The 22,323-nt window shown below is 33.3% G+C and overlaps 2 protein-coding genes across 3 annotated transcripts; one reads left to right on the forward strand and one right to left on the reverse strand.

The window, feature by feature from the left end:
- The first annotated feature begins 2,854 nt into the window (after window positions 1-2,854).
- Window positions 2,855-8,276, forward strand: LOC132068455 (inositol-3-phosphate synthase-like). Of its 2 annotated transcripts, XM_059462053.1 has the most exons (10): window positions 2,855-3,131; window positions 3,573-3,641; window positions 4,112-4,247; window positions 4,913-5,160; window positions 5,523-5,749; window positions 5,865-5,980; window positions 6,396-6,572; window positions 6,665-6,853; window positions 6,958-7,020; window positions 7,851-8,276. In XM_059462053.1, exons 1-10 carry the CDS (start codon window positions 2,944-2,946, stop codon window positions 7,968-7,970), a joined length of 1,533 nt encoding a protein of 510 aa, XP_059318036.1. In that variant the 5' UTR covers window positions 2,855-2,943; the 3' UTR covers window positions 7,971-8,276. The 2 variants fall into 2 exon arrangements, with proteins under 2 accessions (XP_059318036.1, XP_059318037.1); XM_059462054.1 differs by lacking the exons at window positions 2,855-3,131; window positions 3,573-3,641 and adding an exon at window positions 3,853-3,933.
- A 2,058-nt stretch (window positions 8,277-10,334) lies between these two features.
- On the reverse strand, window positions 10,335-12,359 carry LOC132068457 (FCS-Like Zinc finger 5-like). Its single transcript, XM_059462055.1, has 2 exons — window positions 11,940-12,359; window positions 10,335-10,682 (listed from the first exon to the last, which is right to left on the reverse strand). The coding sequence occupies exons 1-2, from the start codon at window positions 12,254-12,256 to the stop codon at window positions 10,505-10,507; spliced, it is 495 nt and encodes a 164-aa protein (XP_059318038.1). The 5' UTR covers window positions 12,257-12,359; the 3' UTR covers window positions 10,335-10,504.
- Window positions 12,360-22,323: the final 9,964 nt, after the last annotated feature.

Raw genomic sequence — 22,323 nt, forward strand, 5'->3', positions numbered from 1 at the left:
TTGCTACTTAACGGAATTAAATTGGATGCATCAACATGAAAAGAAAAAAAAAATTATTTCAAGGGCTAGCTACAAAATCTTCCTTCTTAATCCGAAATCAGATGCTTAAGGAGATGATATAAGTAAAATATTTATATATTTTTTTTAAAGTATTCAGTATTCAAAATTCACTCGCTAGCTAATTTGAACTTATATTAGCTCGCTAGACCCATTAAAGTATCTAAAACATTTCCTATCCAGAAATTCTACATTCTCAAAATTCAAACTCGACACCATTCAAAATATTATTATTTACTTTGTCACTCGTATCGCAAGTTCAAATTGCTCTATTGGGTTTTCTTTATTTGTGTATTATAGAAAATATTAATATTTAGATACAATAGAACAGAATGGACTAAAGGCTATTTTCTATATTACTCTCTCTATCCCAATTTATGTGATACTTTTCACTTCCCGAGATTCAAACTGCATGAACTTTAATCAACATTTTAAGATGTATGTTTTCACCTAATTGATATGAGAAAAGTTGCAACTTATAACACTTCATGTCGTTTTCAAATATATAAATTTTAATGTAAGAATATTGAGTTAATTTAGTCCAATTTAATTTCAAAGTTTAGTCAAATTTATTCTCAAAAAGCGAAAAGTGTCACATAAACTGAGACGGATGGAGTAAAAAGGAACCGCAAAAAAGAAAACAAAAAAAATTGATCCCACACATACTTCACTCAAGGAAAAGGATGCGTCTCTTTTTTCCTTTTCCAATCAATGACTTGTATATGTGAGGGCCTAAAGTGTTTATATTGGGCCCACCACAGGTCACATAATTTATAAAAAGCCCAAAACTTTGAAGAATGATCCATTTCTAATCTGCCAAGTGTGTGGGTTGAAGCCCACAAACAATGTAAGACCAGAGTCACCTTGTTGCTTCCAGTATCTTCTCATCTAATAGTTTCCTGATCTTTGGAGACTATTTGGACTATTGAACAAGATAAAAAGGTTTATTTTATTTTTAAATTTGTTTTTATGATTTTGCAAGTCTAGATATTCGACTTTCACAATATTTAAAAAGATTAGTCTTACAAGTGGGGTCTTAGAGAAGGGTGAGATGTACGCAGACTTATCCTTGAGGTTGAAGGGTAGAGAAACTATTTCTGACAGAACCTCTGCTCGAGAACATGTTTGAAAGAAGAGTAAGAGTAAAAAACAATGATGAAAATAATGAAGAAGAAAAGTACTGACAATAAAATAATGTTTATAGCCAATGTAGGTGAAACAACAATAGTAATAGAATCGAAGAAAAAGATAATGCTAGCATAAAATAATAATAATTGAGAACAAATAGATGCTGAGGACAATATTTAAAGGTATTCCGAAAATTAAAATTGGTGAGATATATATTTACATTAGGAGATAATTGTACTTTTGGTCACTCAGTTATTGGTAATTCTAGCTTTAATTCTTGTAAATTTTGCCGAAGTCCATCTAACCTTCGATTAACTAAATATGTAGCAAAACATTTACATAACATATTGATAATTGAAAGCTCTAGCACTTAATAAATCATTAAATTTGTGAACATTTACGGTCAGAGGGATCAAAAGTGGACATATCAATTAATTAAAGATTAAATGTGCATAATCAAAAATCATAAGGACCAAAACTATATTTGAGGGACTAAGAGAGTTAGTTTCCCTAATATAAATTAGCTACATAATCACAAAGAGTTAAGATTACACTGGCACTAATGAATATGCCTTTGATGATTTAATATAAGAGCAAATATGCCTCTCATGGCTCGAGAGTCGAGCCACAATATAAAACCACACACTTGCTAATTAAAATACTAAGATTAAGCTCAAAATAGAATCTGATTTTTTTATGGTTTTGTACTGATAGGGTTCTTCAAATAGTCACGAAGCCAAATCTATGCACATGGGTAACTATAATTAAAGTTAGATTTGAGTACAAATTGATGATAATTAGGTCATTTTTTAATCTAAATATTATTAATAATAACAGTTATAACACTAATAAAACACACTCTCATACCTGCCACAGCCTAATTAGAAAGTCCTCAGATCAGCTTTACAACACTAGGGCATGCCAGAAGCCTGGCCCACATGTCTCACTCCCATAAAATAAAAAATACTAAATATTAAGCTCATAATGTAAAGTTGCTTTATACTATAGTATTAATGAATATTTATCTTTGATAATAGGCAAGTTATTTCATTCGTCTCAATTTGTGTTAGAATTTGAATAGATACGGAGTTTATGCAGAAAGTACAAACTCTTGAAACTTGTGTTCATGAATATATTATTACATTTGCGTGGCTAAAATTTTATAAACTCGTGGCTTAAATATTTCTTAAGATTCATATTGCTATAGCAACTTCTCATTAAAGTGTAAAACGAAAAATTTAAGTGAAATTATTTTTACATTTAGAAAGGTGCTTTCTTTTTGAATCAGACTAAAAGGAAATATTGCCACATAAACTAAAACAATGTGAGTATTATATTTACCAGATCATCAATTACTGCTTGTTGTAAAGATTTGCCTTTAGTCAAACTTAAAAATACAACAATAACATAATACTCAGTATAATCTCATAAATGAGGTCTGAGTTGTTTCGAATAGACCCTCAGCTCAAACAACGCAATTCTAAATTTTTATACCATCTAGAACTTAAACAAAAAATAAAAATAAAAATAAAATAAGGCAAAAGACTACAGCTTTCAAAGTTTTGCATGGCTAAGCTTCACTTTATAGTGGAACTCCACTAATAAAGTGCCACTTGTATTTTTTTCTTCAAAAAATATGTCTATATATACACTTCCATAGCAACAAATATTTGAGTGCAAGTAGATTCTCAACACTTGTTCTCTGCCTAGTATTTCTCAACTGAAAATTCCTTTGATTTGTTCTCACTTGTCAACAAAATGTTTATTGAAAATTTTAAGGTTGAAAGCCCAAATGTGAAGTACACAGATAGTCAGATTCACTCTGTTTATGATTACCAAACCACAGAACTTGTACATGAAGAAAGAAATGGCACTTATCAATGGATTGTTAAGCCTAAATCTGTCAAATATGAGTTCAAAACTGATACCCATGTTCCCAAATTAGGGTGAGTTTCTTATTCTTTCTCAGATTTCATTTTTTTCAATACATAGTATATGTGATGCAGTTCGTATTTGGAGAGTCAAACAAGAAAATATTTGATCGCGCTTCATTGTACGCCCTTTAAATATTTTAAATTGTTAATTATTGTGAATTATAATACTTTTCGTGTAGTTTCTAAATATGTAAATTATTTTTCAAGAACCTTAAAGATTGTATGTCCGAATTTACGGTCAAAACAAAGAAGTTTGAATCTTGTAATCCGAAATGTATCACGCAAATTGGTACAAAGGGTGTATAAATGATTCAAAAAAAAAAATGGAATGACCCATGATTTGGACAAAGAATTGGGTAATTCTTTTTATTTATTTTTTATTTTTTAAGTGTTGGTTCAATATTGTGAATATGAATGTATTGATTATTATTATTATTATTTTTTTGGTGGTAGGGTTATGCTTGTTGGATGGGGAGGAAACAATGGTTCGACATTGACTGGTGGTGTTATTGCAAATCGGGAGTGAGTTTTCTTTCTAATTTCATGTCTCTTTTGTCATGGTTAATCAATTTTCATTTCTTGATTTTAGGGAAAAGGGCCAAAAAAATACCTGAACTATTTGAAATATGTCAAATTTATCCTCTGTTACGTTTTTGGCTCAAAAATACCTTTCAATTATCAAAATAGCTCACAAATATTGCCCTAGAACTATTTTAACGGTTGCTCCAAAACAAGAAAAAAATGAGCCAATATTGCCCTTGAACTATTCGAAATACACAGAGTAAATCTCACTCTTCATGTATGTCACTATAAAGTAAGATTTTTTTTTTTCATTTGTTGATTCAGTTGATGATAATATGATATGAGCTTAAATGAAAAAGTGAGGATTTAGCCGACCCCAACTTGATTGGGACTGAGGCATAGTTATTGTTATTGAATCATTTTGGGATCCTAAACTATGGTTTTTGCTTATGTTTGGGTGATTTTGTTAGAGGAATTTCATGGGCAACCAAGGAAAAGGTGCAGCAAGCCAATTATTTTGGGTCTCTTACACAGGCATCAACAATTAGAGTGGGGTCTTTCAATGGAGAAGAGATCTATGCACCCTTCAAGAGCCTCCTTCCCATGGTACTCACCTTGTTTTTTTGGTTAATTTACCTTTAGTGAAGTAACTTTATGTGGCTATATGGATACTAATAGGATTTACTTATGCACTGAGCGGTCGTTTGGTTTGTGAACAAGTTATACTGGGCTTATAAAGAGAGATTAACAGATGCAGAGCTAGGATTTTGAGTTTATGGATTCTTGATAAAGTATTTATACATATTTAGTGGATCTTTTAATACAAATACAGGGTTTGCACCTAAGCTGCTAGGTTTTGCCGAACCTGTAATTGGAATGTTAGCTTCGCCCTTGCGTGAGAATTATAATATAGGGATTAATTAATGATTGAATTATATAGTGGATATACTTGTACTGATAGATGTTTGGTTCATTGGACTAAAAATGAGATATAACGGATAATAATCTTGAGATTGTTTATACCGGATCAAAAGTTCAACCAAACATGTGAGAAAATAATCCCATATTTTGTCCCCCCGATTATTATCTGTTATGCTTGCAACCAAACGACCCTGACAGTTTAACGAATTCTTTATACTATCAGTCATAGAAAGTTACTCTGTCTTACTTTTTAGGTAAATTTCTATTATAATGTGTAGTTACCTGTAATTACCGTTTAAATGACATGAAATTACATTCACACTGATGTATTTGATCTGATGGTGAAATAGGTCAACCCGGATGATGTTGTGTTTGGAGGATGGGACATTAGCAACATGAATTTGGCAGATGCCATGGTTCGGGCTAAGGTTTTTGACATTGATTTGCAAAAGCAGCTGAGGCCCTACATGGAATCCATGGTCCCCCTTCCTGGTATCTATGACCCTGACTTCATCGCTGCTAACCAAGAATCGCGTGCCAACAACGTGATCAAAGGAACCAAGAAAGAACAAGTTGATCAAATTATTAAAGATATTAGGTAAAAAGTTATGCTCCCTCTGTTTTAATTTGTTTGTCTCACTTTCCTTTTTGCTGTTTAAAAAAAGCCTCTTTCTAAATTTGGCAACTCCTTAATTTCAACATCCCACATGACATGTTTAAGACCACAAGATTATAAGGCATTTTGGTAAATTATACAGGTCTTTAGTTAACACCACAAGATTCAAAAGTCTTCTTTACTTTCTCAAACTCCGTGTCAAGTCAAACTAAGACAAATAAATTGTAACGGAGGGAGTAATATTGATTAACTGTCTTTAATCTTGAACAAAGTTGTCGTTTTTCTGTCAAAATGATGTGGTTTTCAGTTAAGGGTGTAAATAACTTGTTTACGTGGTAATTTAGGGAGTTCAAGGAGAAGAATAAGGTAGAAAAAATAGTGGTCCTGTGGACTGCCAACACCGAACGATACAGCAATGTGATTGTTGGCCTTAACGACACCATGGAAAACCTCTTTGCTGCTGTGGATAGAAATGAGGCTGAAATATCTCCTTCGACATTGTATGCTATTGCTTGTATTCTTGAAAATGTGCCTTTCATCAATGGAAGCCCACAGAACACTTTTGTCCCAGGTCTGGCATCTCGATTACAGCTGTAGTGAGTTATTGAATGTGTAATTGCTGTGGAAAATCAGCTATAGCTTAGCTTCTATAATTTAAAGTTTTCTTTGCTGATACAATTTCTCAGGTCTTATTGATTTGGCCATAAAGAGGAACACTTTAATTGGTGGTGATGACTTTAAAAGTGGTCAAACTAAGATGAAATCCGTGCTGGTTGATTTCCTTGTTGGAGCTGGTATTAAGGTATTGGAGTTTCCTTCTATTTTGTTGTTTTTACTGTTTCTATCTTCAAACAGTATTGGATTGTGAGACCAGTTGTACTTACTCTTTTAGTCACTCATGACTCGTAGCACCAGTTGTTCGGGGTTGTTTATGTTATTTCCGCAATTGATGACTTTGTAACTTCAATTCTGGTTTAATTCTTGATTTCAAACTTGTTATTGTCTTCTCATAACTAAAATGGGACTTTGCATGTTATTGGATTTGTCTAAAGGGTTGGGGTTAGGTTCTATCTCGGCTTAGGCGTTGATGTTGAAGCACTTTATGCCCATAGATGAAGCACATATGCATGTAATTTGAAGTAAATCTGAATTTTAAGACAGAATTTCTTTATAAAGTAAAGTTAATCATGCTGAAACTCGTGGTGTTTGTATTACAGCCAACGTCAATAGTGAGCTACAATCACTTGGGTAACAATGACGGAATGAATCTTTCTGCTCCTCAAACTTTCCGGTCTAAGGAGATCTCGAAAAGCAATGTTGTCGATGACATGGTTGCGAGCAATGCCATCCTGTATGAATCTGGCGAGCACCCTGACCATGTTGTTGTGATCAAGGTAATAATATAACGAAAGAAAGTTGAAGTACTAATATACATAAACGGACATATATTAATTTCTCACAACTAATGTTTGTTTTGGGATTTCAGTACGTTCCATATGTTGGAGACAGCAAGAGGGCAATGGATGAGTACACATCCGAGATTTTCATGGGCGGAAAGAACACCATAGTGTTGCACAACACTTGTGAGGACTCGCTTTTGGCTGCTCCCATTATCTTGGACTTGGTCCTTCTTGCTGAACTGAGCACTCGTATTCAGCTCAAAGCTGAAGGAGAGGTCGATTTTTTTCTCAATGTCTTCAAAGATTTACACGTTGTTCCACTGTGTGTATACTTATATGTTGTGAGATTTTTCTGATGAGAAGTGATTCTGTTTTCCAGGGGAAGTTCCACTCATTCCATCCTGTGGCTACTATCCTCAGCTACCTCACCAAGGCTCCTCTGGTAAAGTTTCTATTATACTCAAAAGTAAACAATGTGCAATTAACAAGTGTTTGTGTAAACTTGCTAGAGTGAATATATAATTGGTAGACAGAGGCGGATGTAGAGTACCAGTATCGGGTTCATCTGAATCCGGTACTTTCGACGTAGAGCATAAATTTATGTGTAAAAATTCACAAAAATGCAACAAATAGTAGATATGAACCCCTAACTTTAAGAATACAATGGGTTTAATGCTAAGAACTTTAAAGGTTGAACCTATAAAGTTTAAATTGTGGTTACGCATCTGTTGGTAGATAGTTGGGTCAGAGCATGTCCTAGAGCTATAACTGATGTGAAATGGTTGGACTCTTTCATTCATTTTAAATTGGAGACTAGAACAATCTGTGGTCCACAGGTAAACTAGAAATGTGGCATACACAATAGCAGTTATTTTTATATTCATATGCAAATGTCACAACAAACTAGAAAGGACATAGTCTAAGTTATATGCAAATGTCGCAACAAACTAAAAGGACTTCACATGAACTACAAAGTGTGTCTTAATTATCATGCACGCATGGCGCAGAGACAGGTTTTGCAAAGGATAGAATGATCCTTTGTATGCGCGAGCAGAGATATACAGTTAGTCTCATTAGAACAATTTTGTAATTAATTACTGACGTCCAATTCATGTGCCACCGATAAGCTGTAGCTTCAGATTGTTCTTGAGCATTTTAGCTCTATTCTTCATTTTGCTTGCATTCCGTTGACCTTGCGTAAATGCAGGATGCTTGGTATACCGGACTGCCCTTTTTTCTTTTCATTAACTGTTGTTGTGAATTGGAAAACAGGTACCACCAGGTACACCAGTGGTGAATGCTCTTTCAAAGCAGAGGGCAATGCTTGAGAACATAATGAGAGCTTGTGTTGGTTTGGCACCAGAGAACAACATGATTTTGGAATACAAATGAAGGAAATTATTAGAAGAGAATGGACTCTAAGAGTAGTAGTTGCATGTGCAGAAAAGACCATTCTCTACTTTTTCCCTTTTCTATTTTCTATTTTCTTAATCCTTATGTTACTATGCACAGTGTGGCATGATTGTGAAGTGTAGGTGCTTAAAGGGCCAAATCACTGTTTACTATAATTTCTTCCATTCTCTTCATGCTTTGGCCCTCTTATCTCCAAAATGTATCTTAGTTGCTTTAAGCTCAGATAGAGCCAGCAACATCTTGTTTGTATTGAAAGAAATACAACACGGTGGTTTAAATTGTGTATTATTAGTCCACATTTTTTGCCTTTATTTCATACGAGTTTAAGTTGTATGTCCAAGCAGTGACAAAAAATATACACAAACAGGTCACGATAAACATTAGTCAATCATAGAGAATTGATAAATGGCCTTCTTTCACAGGTTAAGTTGTATTGATAGTGTAAAATGTTAATTAATGAGTCCAGTATTAAATCAATAATATTAATGTACAACAAAAAAGAAAAGAAAAGAAAAGAAATAGAGAGAGGGAAGCGATTGCATTGGGCTGAGGAAGCTTGAATGCCATAAAAAACCCAATGTACGCAAAAGCCTGTTTGTCAAAGCCCAGGGCCGAATTACATCATTTTTTTGCGCGGATTGTCCTTCTTTTGGGGTGGTCTTTAAATTTTTGTCTCCTCATATTTGTAAAAAAATAATTTTGCTTCGCTTAGAAAGGTGGGCGAATACACGAGGTTCGGGTTCGAACCCCCGCTCGGCATAAAATAAAAAAATAATTTCTCAAGCGGTTAGGAGCATGTATGCCGGATCCGGCATACACGCCTTAAGGAAAAACTAAAGTTATGCCGGATCCGGCATAACTAAAAGTTTGCCCCATAAGGCAGAACTTTTCCTTAAGGCATAGTTTAGTTATGCCTTATGGGGCAGACTTTTAGTTAAGGCATAACTAAAAGTATGCCCCATAAGGCAGAACTTTTTCTTAAGGTATAACTAAAAGTTTGCCTTGAAAAGTAAAATAAAATAAAATATATGCCTCAAGGCAAAGAGGGCAACGCGAAATTCAAACTCTGCCTTGCGATTTTTTTTTAAAATTTTTGACTGAGCGGGGGTTCGAAGCCGGAACCCATGGGTTTTAGACGAAGGGCAAATATTAAAGACCACCCCAAAGGAGCAAAAGCCACCGCCCGACTTACATAGGGCAATTTGCACATTGTCCTTATTGTTTTTAATTTTGGTCCCTCAAATTGCTGGTCTTGAATTTTTGTCCTCCGCCTAAAAACCCTGGGTCCGAGTTCAAACCCCTCCCTCAGTCAAAAATAAAAAATAAAATAAAACAGCAAGGCAAAGTTTGGATTCGCAAAACAGAGTTTGCCTGCAAACTCTCCTTATAAGGCAGAGTTCGACCTAATAATGCAGAGCTTGCCTTAAGGTAGCAACTCTACCCTTAAGGCAGAGTTTGCATGGAACTCTCTCTTATAAGGCAGAGTTTGCCTTGCGAATCGAACATTTGTCTTGCGATATTGTTTTAATTTTTTTTGACTGAGCGGGAGTTCGAACCCGGAACCTCGAGGTATTTTCGGTTACTTTTTTAAGCGAATAGAAAAAATTAAAGACTAAAAATTTGAGGGGAAAAAATTAAAGACCAGTGTCTTTGAAGGGTAATCCACGCAAAAAAATGAATTACATAATGTCCCTTTTTTAGGCCACCATTTAGATTGACCTTATTTTTTAAAAGTTGTGCAAATATAGTCCTTAAAAAGTTATCCTTCCAGATAATATAGACTTCGGTTTGCTCATATGTTTTCAATCTTATAAACAAAATATTGGATTGTCTAACGTTTGAACAACTTACAAAATTTTAGACCGTCGTTTAACATTTTCTCATACGATTTTTAATTCTAAAAGAAGCATATGTTATATTAAAAAAAAAAAAAGTCATTTACTAAACAGTTGTCTGGAAAGGGAAAAGTGGTAAACATGTGGTCTTTCTTCTTAATCCAACAGCGGGAACTGCTCAGATAGCCGCTTGAAGAACCTCTATTTAAGACATAGCTAAATATGATGGTAATTTAGTGCTCCGTTTGTCCAAACTACAACGGAGGTTTTAAGAAAAATCTAAACTTTAATATGAACTTAGACGTTGATGTCTCCAATTTGAAACATTTACGTCTCAAATATACATAAGATTATTATAAATTAGAACTTTTAGATTGAAATAATCATAGTTAAAACCAAAAAAAAAAAAAAAAAAAAAAAAAAAAGACTTTTCAAATAATAATTACTGTAGTATCAATCGACACATCAAATGGTTTTGATACACTAGTAATATAGGTGCGAGCTAAAAAAAACATAATACAAATAATACATAAGTAACTTAAACTAGTTACCTGAAAATATATAGCAGAAAGCATTTCATAACAAGTTAATATCACATTAATAATATAAAAATTAGTTACACTAGTACTATATAAGTTAAGTTCTTTCAACTTAAATATACACATCATTTTCTTCTCTTCAAGCTGCTGCAATAGTTTTACTCTTGCTAGAATTTTCAGAATTAGCAGAGGGCAATTCTGAGTAATTGTGATGATTTTCAGTCTTCTTTTGAAGGATAAGCTTTGATTTCTCTTTTCTTTCGTCTTTTTTCATTTGTTGTTCCCTACACTCCATACTACAAAATGCAGTATCACCTCTGTTCAAATAAAAGAGTATTAATAAAAAAAAATGATTAATCTAATTAAAGGTTGAAAAACAAATATTTATAATTTATTTTGCTGTGATAGTACATAATATCTATAAGTCAATAATTGTTATGTTATTCCACAAATATTTTAAAAAGAATCCTTGATACGTACATAATGCAATAAACCAAACGAGAAAACGATAAAAATAATCTGTTATATTTGGGGTATGTTCAAAATATAACTACTAAAAAAATGCAAAATTCCGATGGACTTTCCTGTGGAAACGTTGTCAGATATGTGAGATTTCAATCGAAAGTCCATCAGAAACATTTTTGATTGATTCTGTCGAAAATTTCTGTAAAAAATTTGTTTCCTTTTAGTTTTAGATAGACATATTTCGACTCTTAAATATCATTTCAGCTGCTTTAGTCCTTTAATATCAGTAAACTTTAATTGTTCGATTTCATAGGAACTGTGGAGAAAAGGATATCACTACTCTTGAACAATATAGTTTAAGATGATACAATACCACTTTTTGCAAATTATCGACTTCAATTAGTTTATCATAAATTACATAGGCAGCTCAAACCTTTATAAATTTAATTGAAAGCTCGTGTACAACTTATGTGGGACAACTATAAGTCAATATGATACTTTTCATTTTTCAAGTTCCTCATTATATGAATAACTAACTTTATATTCGAAGTTTAACTTCTACGCACAAATAATTTGAATTTTGTAGTATATATTATCAGATCAGCTAAGAAAACACTGCAGATAAATATTACGGGTAGTATTATATATGGTGGTTAGAAATTTATGTAAGAAGATTCAAAAAGATACTAAGAATGTCATACTTGAAATTTGAACTGACGACCTAAACTAATTTTCGAATCCCCTTTAATTTGCCACTTTAGAAATAATTTTTTTCCTAAGGATATGCAATACTTTTAATATAGCAAAAAAAGAACTAATTTTTGCCCTATTTCCATAGTTTAATTTTTTGAGGAAAAACATTTAGCTCTGGCCCTAACTATCAGGAGGTAGCTATGTGTGATAAAAGGTTGTTAGTTGAACACCCTTCGTCGGAAAATTATACCTGTACATAGGTCAAAAATTAATTTTCGTACACACATATATATATATATATATATATATATATATATATATATATATATATATAGTATAACGAAATTTCAAACTTCGTCACTAATAATGTAAAAATTCGTTATTCTATCACTAGATGTGTATGTTATATAACTTACCGGTACATGTAGATATCACGAGAAGGTGCTAACCGGCGATTACAAAGTCCACAAGTCCTCAAGAAATGAGCTGTCTCTATTTGTAAACCTTCACTTGTACTTCTATGATGGTATCTTGATGATGACACGTGTTGATTATCATGATGATCATGAGCATATAATCCATTATTATTAGCTTTAAATTCATCAACAATTAGCAACTTATTATTAGTCCCATGATCAGACGGCTCTCGTTCTCCGTTGCTCATCAAATCAACGGTGATCCCTGACATGCTCGTTGTTCTCCTCATTAAAGGACGTCCCCTCTTACCTACCATCTTATTATCAAATTAAAGGGAGCAATTTTTTATTTTTTTTGGGTATGTGTTTGGTTTAAAGAGAGAATGTGGAGATTCAGAGTTGTAGAGATTGTAGAGAAATTGAAGGCAAGAAGTGGAGATATATAAATGGATGGAGGAGAGAGAGACATATAGAGAGAGTGAATCTGAGCCGTTAATCTGTTTTTTCTTTTTGTAGTAGAGATTCTATCGTTCTCATATTTTTTTTGTACCATCTGGTGTTCAGTATCCGGCATTGGACTCTGACTAATTTGAATTTGCGCCACGTAGGATCAATTCGGGGAAACGCTTCCTACCAAGAATTGATCCATATATACCCAGGGTTCAAACCCAAGACCTCTAATTAAGAGAAAAATAACCCCACTCACTGCACCACATTCTTGTATCGCTCTCATATTCTTCATTGTATCATTATTGTTACTTCCTTTATTTTGGTTATCATTACTATTTTTGTTGTTTATAGTTCTCTTTCCTTCAATATTTTCATCATAACTTTTTACTAGTGTATTTTTCAGACCTGTTTCTGAAAACATTTTTCTTGAGCCGAGAGTCTTTTGGAAACAACTTCTCTACCCTACAAAGGTAGAGGGTAAGGTCTGCATACACCTACCCTCTCCAGACCCCTTTTGTGAGATCACACTAGATATATTATTGTTGTTATTGTTGTTGTTGTTGTAGATTCTATTATTCTCCTTCTTTGTCAAGTGTGGAGAGGAAATAATCTTTTACAACCACTTACAATTTAAGTAGAAGAAAATAAATTTTCAAGTAAAAATTTATAGAATCAAATATTTATATCAAACGAATGAATTTAGAATTTTGGTGACTTAATTAATATGATTGAATTTTTTTGTTAACAGAATAATACTAATATATCATATGCCTGCAAAATTTACATGCTAAAGGAAGCATACGTGCTCCTTGGTAGTGAACCACTGTTTTCTACGTACTAAATTACTAGTATTACAGTCCAAAACTAAACATTCAGAATTAGTTCTTAAAATATCTGCACATATTTTAAAACTATCAAAAGTCTGATACGATTAAAATATTTTTTAAAACATTACAGTATTTGTTCTGATTTACTTTCAAGAACGATCATATTGATTCTCAGCAAATGATATGTCATCAACTAATTAGATTCTTTTTCCAAAAACAAAGGAATAAATCTAATGACCATATGGCCCTATATTTTTTTTGTTCAAACAGTACCAAATGTAATTAATTGTTAGTAAGCAGACAGTGTTGTTTTCAAGAACAAATTAGCACAAACAACCAAAAGTAAGATATATTTTTTTTTGGCGTGCTTGTTTCTTATTCACGATTCCTTTTTTCTTTATTTCAACTAGGTACCTTTTTTTCGTTTTCTTTTCCTTTTGTTGCTTGGACTAAGTGGTGATGATGAAATGAGAAAACGATGTACATATTTTAAATTTACTTTTAATACTTAGAAAATTTGAGAGAAAATGATATTCCTATCAAATTAAAAAGGAAGTAAAATATCAAGGCTTTGCGGGATTGCAGACCCTACTTTAAAGTTAATGATTCAGTGGGCTGTGAATATTCCGAAATTCTCCCTGTTTTAAGGTATTTTTAGACCTTCCATAGTTGGGGGAGAAGTAGCATATATAGGTGAAAAGGAAATTAATTTCTTTGTGCTGTTAAGTTTTTTTTTTTTTTTTGTTTATATATATTATGATAAGATAGCTTGCATAGTGATAACTTTGCATTTTTTGCTTAGAGCATTTTAAAACAAAAAATTAATTGTATTATTTTTTAGCTAAAGTCCCTTAATTATTAATAAAATCTAATTTTAATTCTTGTGATATTCGACTAAGTACAATTAACTTTAAATTACTAAAATGTATACAGTTTTGATCTCATTGCTTATGAATATTCACAACAAACAACAACAATACACCCAGTGTAATCACACAAGTGGGGTCTAGGAGGGTAGGATCTACGCAGATCTTACCTCTACCTTTGTGGGGTAGAGAGGCTGTTTCCAATAGACCCTTGGCTAAAAAGAAAACATAGTCAATGCAGGATTGCAAGAAAAATAAGACAACAAAATATCAAGATCTAAAACAATAAAGCAACACGTAGTAGTACACACAGAAGAGTATAGATCTACGCGATACCTAACTAATATAGTACTAAGAAAAGGAGACGAAGAGGCTAGTCCCTACCTCCCACACACATAGTGCTACAAAACTCAACTATCTACTAATCGTCTACCTTAAGTCTTGACCTCCAAATCTTCCTATCTAAGGTCACGTCCTCAGTCAGCTGAAACAGTGCCATATCTTGTCCAATCACCTCCCCTCAGTTCTTCTTCGACCTACCTCTACCTCTCTTAACTCCTGCTACAACTAATCTCTCACACCTCCTTACTGGCGCATCCTCACGCCTCCTCTTCACATGGCAGAATCATCTCAGTCTCGCTTCCCTCATCTTGTTTGCCACGGAAACCACTCAGACCTTGTCCCGTATAACTTCATTTCTAATCATATCTCTCCTAGTATGATCACACATCCATCTGAGCATCCTTATTTCCGCTACCTGCATCTTCTGAACGTGAGCGTTCTTGACTGGCCAGCATTCTGTCCCATACAACAACTTTTGAATATTCACAAATCTTTCAGAATTATAATTGTTCCACCATTTGATTATTCATGTGGTATGTTAAGCTTGTACTGCTATTCTATGTTTGAGGGTAATATACTTCTAAGAATAGTTCAAATATAGCATATTTCCTACTTAAAGGGACTAAAAGCGCGCATTTTAATTTGTTGAAGATGAGATATATTGAATCATGTATTACAAGGACCACAATCAGAATGTATCAATAACTGAGGGACTAAAAGTACTATTATCCCTAGTTTAATTATTCTTACAGTCCACTTTCCAAATTCAAACTTGATAGGAACTAATTGCTTATTTTTCAATTGCAACACCTAACCCCCATCAACAATTGGTAATTGTACAATTAGTTTAATCCATCCCGGTCTTTCATGATCAATTACAATTCGAATGAATGAAACTAATTTTACAAAGATTTCATGTATTTTGTTTATTGATTTTCTGTATTATATTTATAGATTTTTTTCAAAAGGACCATATAACTAAAAGCATATTTTAATTGACATAAAAACAATCTCTCTTATATAGTTGAAACTTGAAAGAGGGTTAATTAGCTGATTTAATCTTCTAAGAATGACTTCAACACTACTTGGAAAAAGTGTATGATTGGCTGCAATTTCCATCAAAACATGATATCAGCTCCATTTACTTTGATTAATTAGTCTCAACTTTTTACCTCCCATACACACACAACTTTATATGGTTTGTCATATAATTATCATTTCCAACAGCTGTTATGTGACACAAAGTGTGAATTATTGGGACCAAAGTAGGCCATAACCCAAGTGCTCGTTGACATAAGACTACCTAAAAGTGATGGGTAACAAAGGAAAAAAGATAAAGATATTAGTCTAGTTATCGATAACAGCTGCAAAGCAATTTATTAGAAAGAATTCCCTGTCATCAGTATTTGGTACCATCAATACACATCAAGCACCCTTATTCACGTTTTTCCACGTGCTAATTCACTTAATTACTTTTATTTAGTATTATTTCCTTCGTAGACAATAATCCAAAAATTTTAGCCGGTTATCCCTTCTTGAAACTATTATTTAATAGATGTTTTTTTTTTTTTTGCAATTTATAAATTTTTTAGACCACGATTTAAATTTTAAAGTCCATTTTGATCAAACTGGAAATTTTATGAGAGAAAATTAGACCACGATCTAAAACTTTATAAATATTAGATTGTCATCTAATATTTTTTCAGTTTCAAGAGTTATATTAGCACAACTTTTATAATTAGAGACAATTTAGATGGTGACCTAAAAAGAGACATTTGGGTAAACCATCCAAAATAATGGGACTCACTTATGAACGTAGAAATAATTCATATTTTCAACTTTAACTTCAGATATTATTACACTCTCTCTCTCTCTCTCTCTCTCTCTCTCTCTCTCTCTCTCTCTCTCTCTCTCTCATCTCTCTAGGCGATGGTGATTTAGGGTAGCCATGGCTGCCGCCTCTCCCCGGCCCCTAGCTGTGGGAGAGCCCTTTCAACACCCTAAGGAGAGCTACCCCAAACCTAATACACAACCATCTTATGCTTCACGCTTAAATCAAAACCAAACAGCCGCATCTTTAACAAAAACGATACTAAAACCTAGTGAACTTGTTCATGGGGTACCAACTTTACAATTTACAATGAAGGAACGTGAAGAATTTGCTAAAGAGGAGGGACTCCATCAAGCAATAATGTGGAAACTATCCCCGCGTGTTTCTGACGGTGTCAATGTTGGGCACAATAATTTTGCAAAAAACCTTGGCATCAAGAGCCATTGTATAACCGGCTTACTTGCACCAAGGCAACTTCTTTTGAGGATGGATCAGTATGAAGATTTCGTGACTTCATTATCTAGGACCGTGAATTACTTTCCATTCAACGAGAAGGAACATCAATTGAGGGTTTTTCCATGGATTATTGGTTATAGCCCTAAAGAAGAGACGTCTAGGTCAGCAGTATGGGTTTCTTTGCCAAATTTGCCACCGGAATTATTTGCTCGGATAGGATTAATGTCCATTGCTGCGGCAGTTGGGAAACCAATTGCCATAGACAAAGCAACTCAAGTTCGGTCCAGACCTAGCACAGCTAGGGTTAAAGTTATAGTGGATCTTTTGGACAAGCATCCGGATCATGTGAGGTTACAACACGTGGATGACAAAACTGGTAAGGTAGTTGAGGAACTCCAGGAGGTCATCTATGACAATTTCCCACTTTATTGCAATCATTGTAAGCACCAAGGACATGATGAACTTAAATGTCGTGTGCTATTGGGAAAGAAGGTGGTTGAACAAAAAGAAAGTGTTGATGCATATGAGGAGGAGGGCCGTGTGGTTGAAAAACTTCAAGGTGATGCAAGAGCTTACTTGAATGTCAAGAAACAGTTAGCTAAAGTTGTTGCTCCAGGTACTCAAGCTTTAGCAGTTGCATCAACAAGTGGGAAAGAGGCGGCTAAAGATGCAAGCAAGCAACTAGTTACGGGTGTCGACGAGGCAATTTGTGACGATCCGGGAATCCAGGAGCTTAATGATGTAGTTGAAGAAATAGAGGGAGAAAAGGAATGATAATCATGAGTTGGGCCAGCAAGTTGAAGATTTATCAAGTGAAAAATCTCATCAAAAACCTTTGGATAAGGCTAAACATGCTGGAATTTCTATCTAACAATCCAATGATAACGAGGGTATGAAAGTGACTCGTTCTAAAGTTGCTTTGGTGGCCAATGAACTAGACAAAGATAGGGAGAATGAAGGCGAAGGTGACTGGAATGTAGTTGCACCAAGAAAGGCTACTGGGCAGCGAATTGGATCTCCAATGCGTGAGGACGAGCAACCGGGGGATAAGGATGCAAGTGTCTGAGCCTCAAAGGATATTATGTGTCCAAACAATTTTGAAGTTTTTTCCGGTATGGATGAGCAACAACTTAACTCTAGCATTCTTTCTTTGCAATTCATAAATTAGGATTTGGCAAGCAAGCTAATGCAACACCATGTTACTAGTTTGGTTTGTCCCGTGCCTGTCATAAAGGAAATTGCTAGTACAAGAGATGCCTTATCTTTGGAATCGTTTAGTGAGCAACATGGGGATATGGGACAACAGTTAATGGCTACAAGGAATGATCAAAATGTTGAGAAACGTAAGAATTCAATTGATCAAGCTAACTCTACAAATGAATTGGTTATTTCTAAGGATCAACATGATGCGTCAAGTTCTCTGAGGTGAGCAGATGCAATAGATGAAGAGGAAGAGCATGTCGCTTCTCCTCCTAGGCTTAGCAAATTAAGCCCTGCAGCTCCTGTTTTTGTGCCTAGAAGTGTGTTCTGTGGAATACAAGGTGTAGCTGCTACAAGTAATATTGTTGCATCTGCTGGGATCCATAGGATGCAATTCTCACCTGCAACGGAGGATCAAAGGGTGAATACTAAGACTCTAGATGCTGCACCAGTAGCACATCATATGAAAGAAAATACTCGACAAGGTGAAGACATACTTGACGAAAGCGAGGAGGAAGAAATGTTGGATATATGCTTTGCAAATGCAGCTAGGGATGCAGACATTTCGCCTAGGCAAAAACGCAGTAAAACTCATAGAAGAAGGAAGAGTTGGGACAATAAGGTGAAAACTCATGGAAGAAGAAAGAGTTGGGACAACAAGGTGAGTGACGAGTTTGTCCCACAGCACCTACCGATGCAACTAACAAAGCAAAATCATCTGACAGTGTCTACAACTTCAATAAGATCTAATAACTCTAAGAAGAACTGATGAATTTTCAAGTGATTTTGGATCGGTTTGAAGGAGAAGTCAAGGATCAAATATATCAAGATACTTTAGATGGGCCAGTGTTCCGTTTTAGTTCATGCATTTGTGAAAAGGAGTTTGAGGATGATTACTCAAATTTCTTCTTGATTTTTATCGTTTTCCTTTACGTAAGCATCCTTCTTTGAAATATCATCATAGAGTATAACATGAACTCTGTGATGATCATCGAATATTTAGTTCTCTCTAGCTCTTATTTTTTGCATGCTTGTTAATTACTAGAGGTTCATTACCTTATTAGGATTGGTAAGGTAAAGTCTAGCCCCCCCTTGCTTGTACTCCTCCTTTTGAGGATTAGTTTTTATTATTATTTTAAAAAAAAAAAAAAACTTCAGATATTATTTGTAAATTACCGTTTGTTGTATAATTTGATTTATTATTTCAACTTCAACTAGAAATAGGGAATATGAAATTGAAAACTGGTTTGATGAGTCATCTTTCAAGTGAACTAGTGAAAAATATAAATATTAAACTTTTTTTCAAGTGTGATTTATATCTAAACACAAGTTCAACTTCCAAATACTAATCTTCAACTTCAAATACTCTCTTTTTTTTTTTTTTCACTTTCAACCAATATTATCCAAACGCCAAGCTAGAAATAAAAAGTTTAATAAATCCAAAAAAAATATGGGACTAAATTGGAAATTTGTTGAAAATATCAATCTCTCTCAATCTCGAAGTCAAGAGTGACTATGTTAATTGGTAAATTAATTAGAAATGCAAGTAAGCTTGGCTTTCTCATAAGACCACACGGTATTTTCGAATTTTAAATATCCAAGAATCTGGAGAAAATCAAATAATACTTTAAAATGTTACTTCATTCCTGATAGACCTGGAATCCGGCATTAAAATAAAAAGCCTATCAATTAAGTATATTAGAAACTTCTTTTGAAAGTTAATTAATGAAAAATTATTGTTGACGTCATTAATAAGACAATCGCCAAGATTCAATCTAAATATAAATAACTTATCCTCTAATTAACATTAATAGTTGAAAGAAGATCAAGCTATAGATTCGAATTCATAATTTAAGTAGTCTCTTTGTATTATTTATTGAAATAGATAATAGGTATTATATGATTAGATGTATGCGAAAAAATAAAGATTGTTTATAGTTGGACGGCAATTTCTAATTTAAATTAAAATGATAAATCTTTAAAAAAAAAAAAAAACTTTAAAATGTTCAATGATCCGAACCAGTGACATTATCACATGCATGTGTAGTTATAGTCCATTTTTTCTCATTTCTCGTTAATTTCTTTTGCCTTTTGAAAGCTCATTTTATCTCACACGACAACTTTTTCTATCGTTTCGATTTTTTCTCATAGTATATATATAAGTCACCTCAAATACAGCTATTATATTGCTGCCGATAAATCTTTTACCCTTACTTTCTTTAAGATTAAAATAACAGGGTGTCATACAGAAGCTAACGATTATAAATTTTGAATGATAGTAATAAAGTAGGAATAAGAGAAAAATAAATCAAAAGAAAATATTAAAATGTGATTTGGTCAATTGACTTATACGTGAGAACACTAATGAAAGAAACTATAGGAACTATAGAGAGAATGGTCTCCCCCAAAACAAACTATTTTATCGACTACGTTGAGCTTACTATTGTGTTATTGTATGGAGAAAAAATTCTCAGTTTTTAGAAGTCCATTTCCTCAAAAAAAAAAAAAAAAAAAAAAAAAAAAGTAAAAGTAAAACAAATGATGATTAAAAAATCAGAACAAACGTCCCACCAATAACAACTCGAGTTCTTCACACATGCAGAGATCATAAAGTTCAACTTGTAAAAGCTAAAACAACTATCTATTATGTAGAGCTATAAATTGGTCATCCGTCATCGAATTCCAAAGCTAGTTTCTTTTCGTGTGCGTGCATCTCCAAGTTATTTGTGGCATGGTAAAGATAGTAGATCGAGTTGAACGTAATATTTTTTTTCATTTTCATACTCATCTCGTCGAATTCATTGCTTTAATACGAGCTATTTGCTAAGCCAAGTTGTCCGCTTTGAACTAAGCTCACATAGTTTTCCTTACATATAGCTTCTCAATTTTTTCAATTATCAATATATATCGATATATGACTTTATTCCCATCCAATGACTACTGAATATAAGAAATTGTCACGAAGCAATTCAATTAAAGTAGTTCTAATTGATTTGATTAAAAGCTATATTTTCCAGAAAGAAATAATGTACTAAGAGCACAATCCACTATTATTTCGTATCAATTGCAATAATTTATGTTCCCTAACAAATTAACGCAAAGACATATTTGGAAAATTATTTGTGGATCTAAGCTAAAAGGCTAGAGAACGTATAATATATCTATAAGATATGATTCTTTTTTAAGGTACCTTCTGATAATCTTCCTTCCAACACTTGTTTTCCCCTTGGCTAAGCAAAGGTTTTTATTGAGTGCGAGATGGATCATAAATAAGTGTGATTTACAAGAAATTTGGAGATTGGCTGTTAGTGTTATTAATTATTTGGTTAATGGTACTTTTAGTCCTCCAATTATTCAAAGATTCTAATTTTAGTTTTTGTGTTATTTGCTGAAGCACATTTAACCTTTAATTAATTGGAATATGTGCTTTTGATCCCTTTGCTCATGAATATTCACAAATGCACCAAAATTGTTAACCATTATACAAACCAAGCGGTATGTTAGACTCGTTTTTACTCCATATTTAATGCTAATATAGTTATAGTGGCTCTTTGCAATCTTTTTTTAACTTTATGACCCTTTTATAAGAGGTCTTCATTTTTTACACATAAGAGATCTGACAAAAACACATAATAGATCTGAAAAAGTCATCTTCTTCTATTCAAATTGTAAGAGGCCAAGATATCTTATTTCCTCGGTTTTAAATGTGTTGAGTCATATATCATAATTATTTAATGATTAAGTGAAAAAATATGCCGTCATCCCTTAAATCAGTTGGTTGGCTACCTGAACTTTCACCTTGTTGGTGAGGGTTCGAATCCCCACATTGTAATCTCCTCCCCCATTTCCCCTTCTCCTACCCCTAATGTAATTAAAAAAAAAATTAAAAAAATTGTTACCTTACTATCACTTAATTATCTTGTTTAAGTATTAGAAAATAGGGTGAACATCATTTTCGCCTCCCAACTTTGCTTTAAGAATCAAACTCCTCCCTCAACTATGAACACTAGAAATTAGAGTTTTGATTATTATTAATAAGAAAATCTTATTATTCTCATTTATTTCATTATAGAATGATGTTAAGTTATATACTCAACTAGAATTTCTTACTTTTCTTTTTCCGTCTCAGAATAATATTTATTTTCTTATAAGAAATTTGTTGCATAGATTAAGAAGATAAAAGTTATCATGATTTTAAAGAAATAAAAGAAAAAAAGACAAGTTGATAATGTAAGGGTAAAATAAGAATTTTAAAAAGTTAATTAGGATAAAAGGAAGAGAATATCTATTGTTCATAGTTGAGAGAGGAATTTGATTTTTAAAAGAAAGTTGGGGGGGGGGGCGGGGGGGGGGGGGGGGGCTGAAAATCTTACAAAATATCTTCGTTTCTTTTTTTCTCTCGGACTCGGTCG

The sequence above is a fragment of the Lycium ferocissimum genome, chromosome 8, assembly GCF_029784015.1.
Source record: "Lycium ferocissimum isolate CSIRO_LF1 chromosome 8, AGI_CSIRO_Lferr_CH_V1, whole genome shotgun sequence".
Lineage (NCBI taxonomy): Eukaryota > Viridiplantae > Streptophyta > Magnoliopsida > Solanales > Solanaceae > Lycium > Lycium ferocissimum.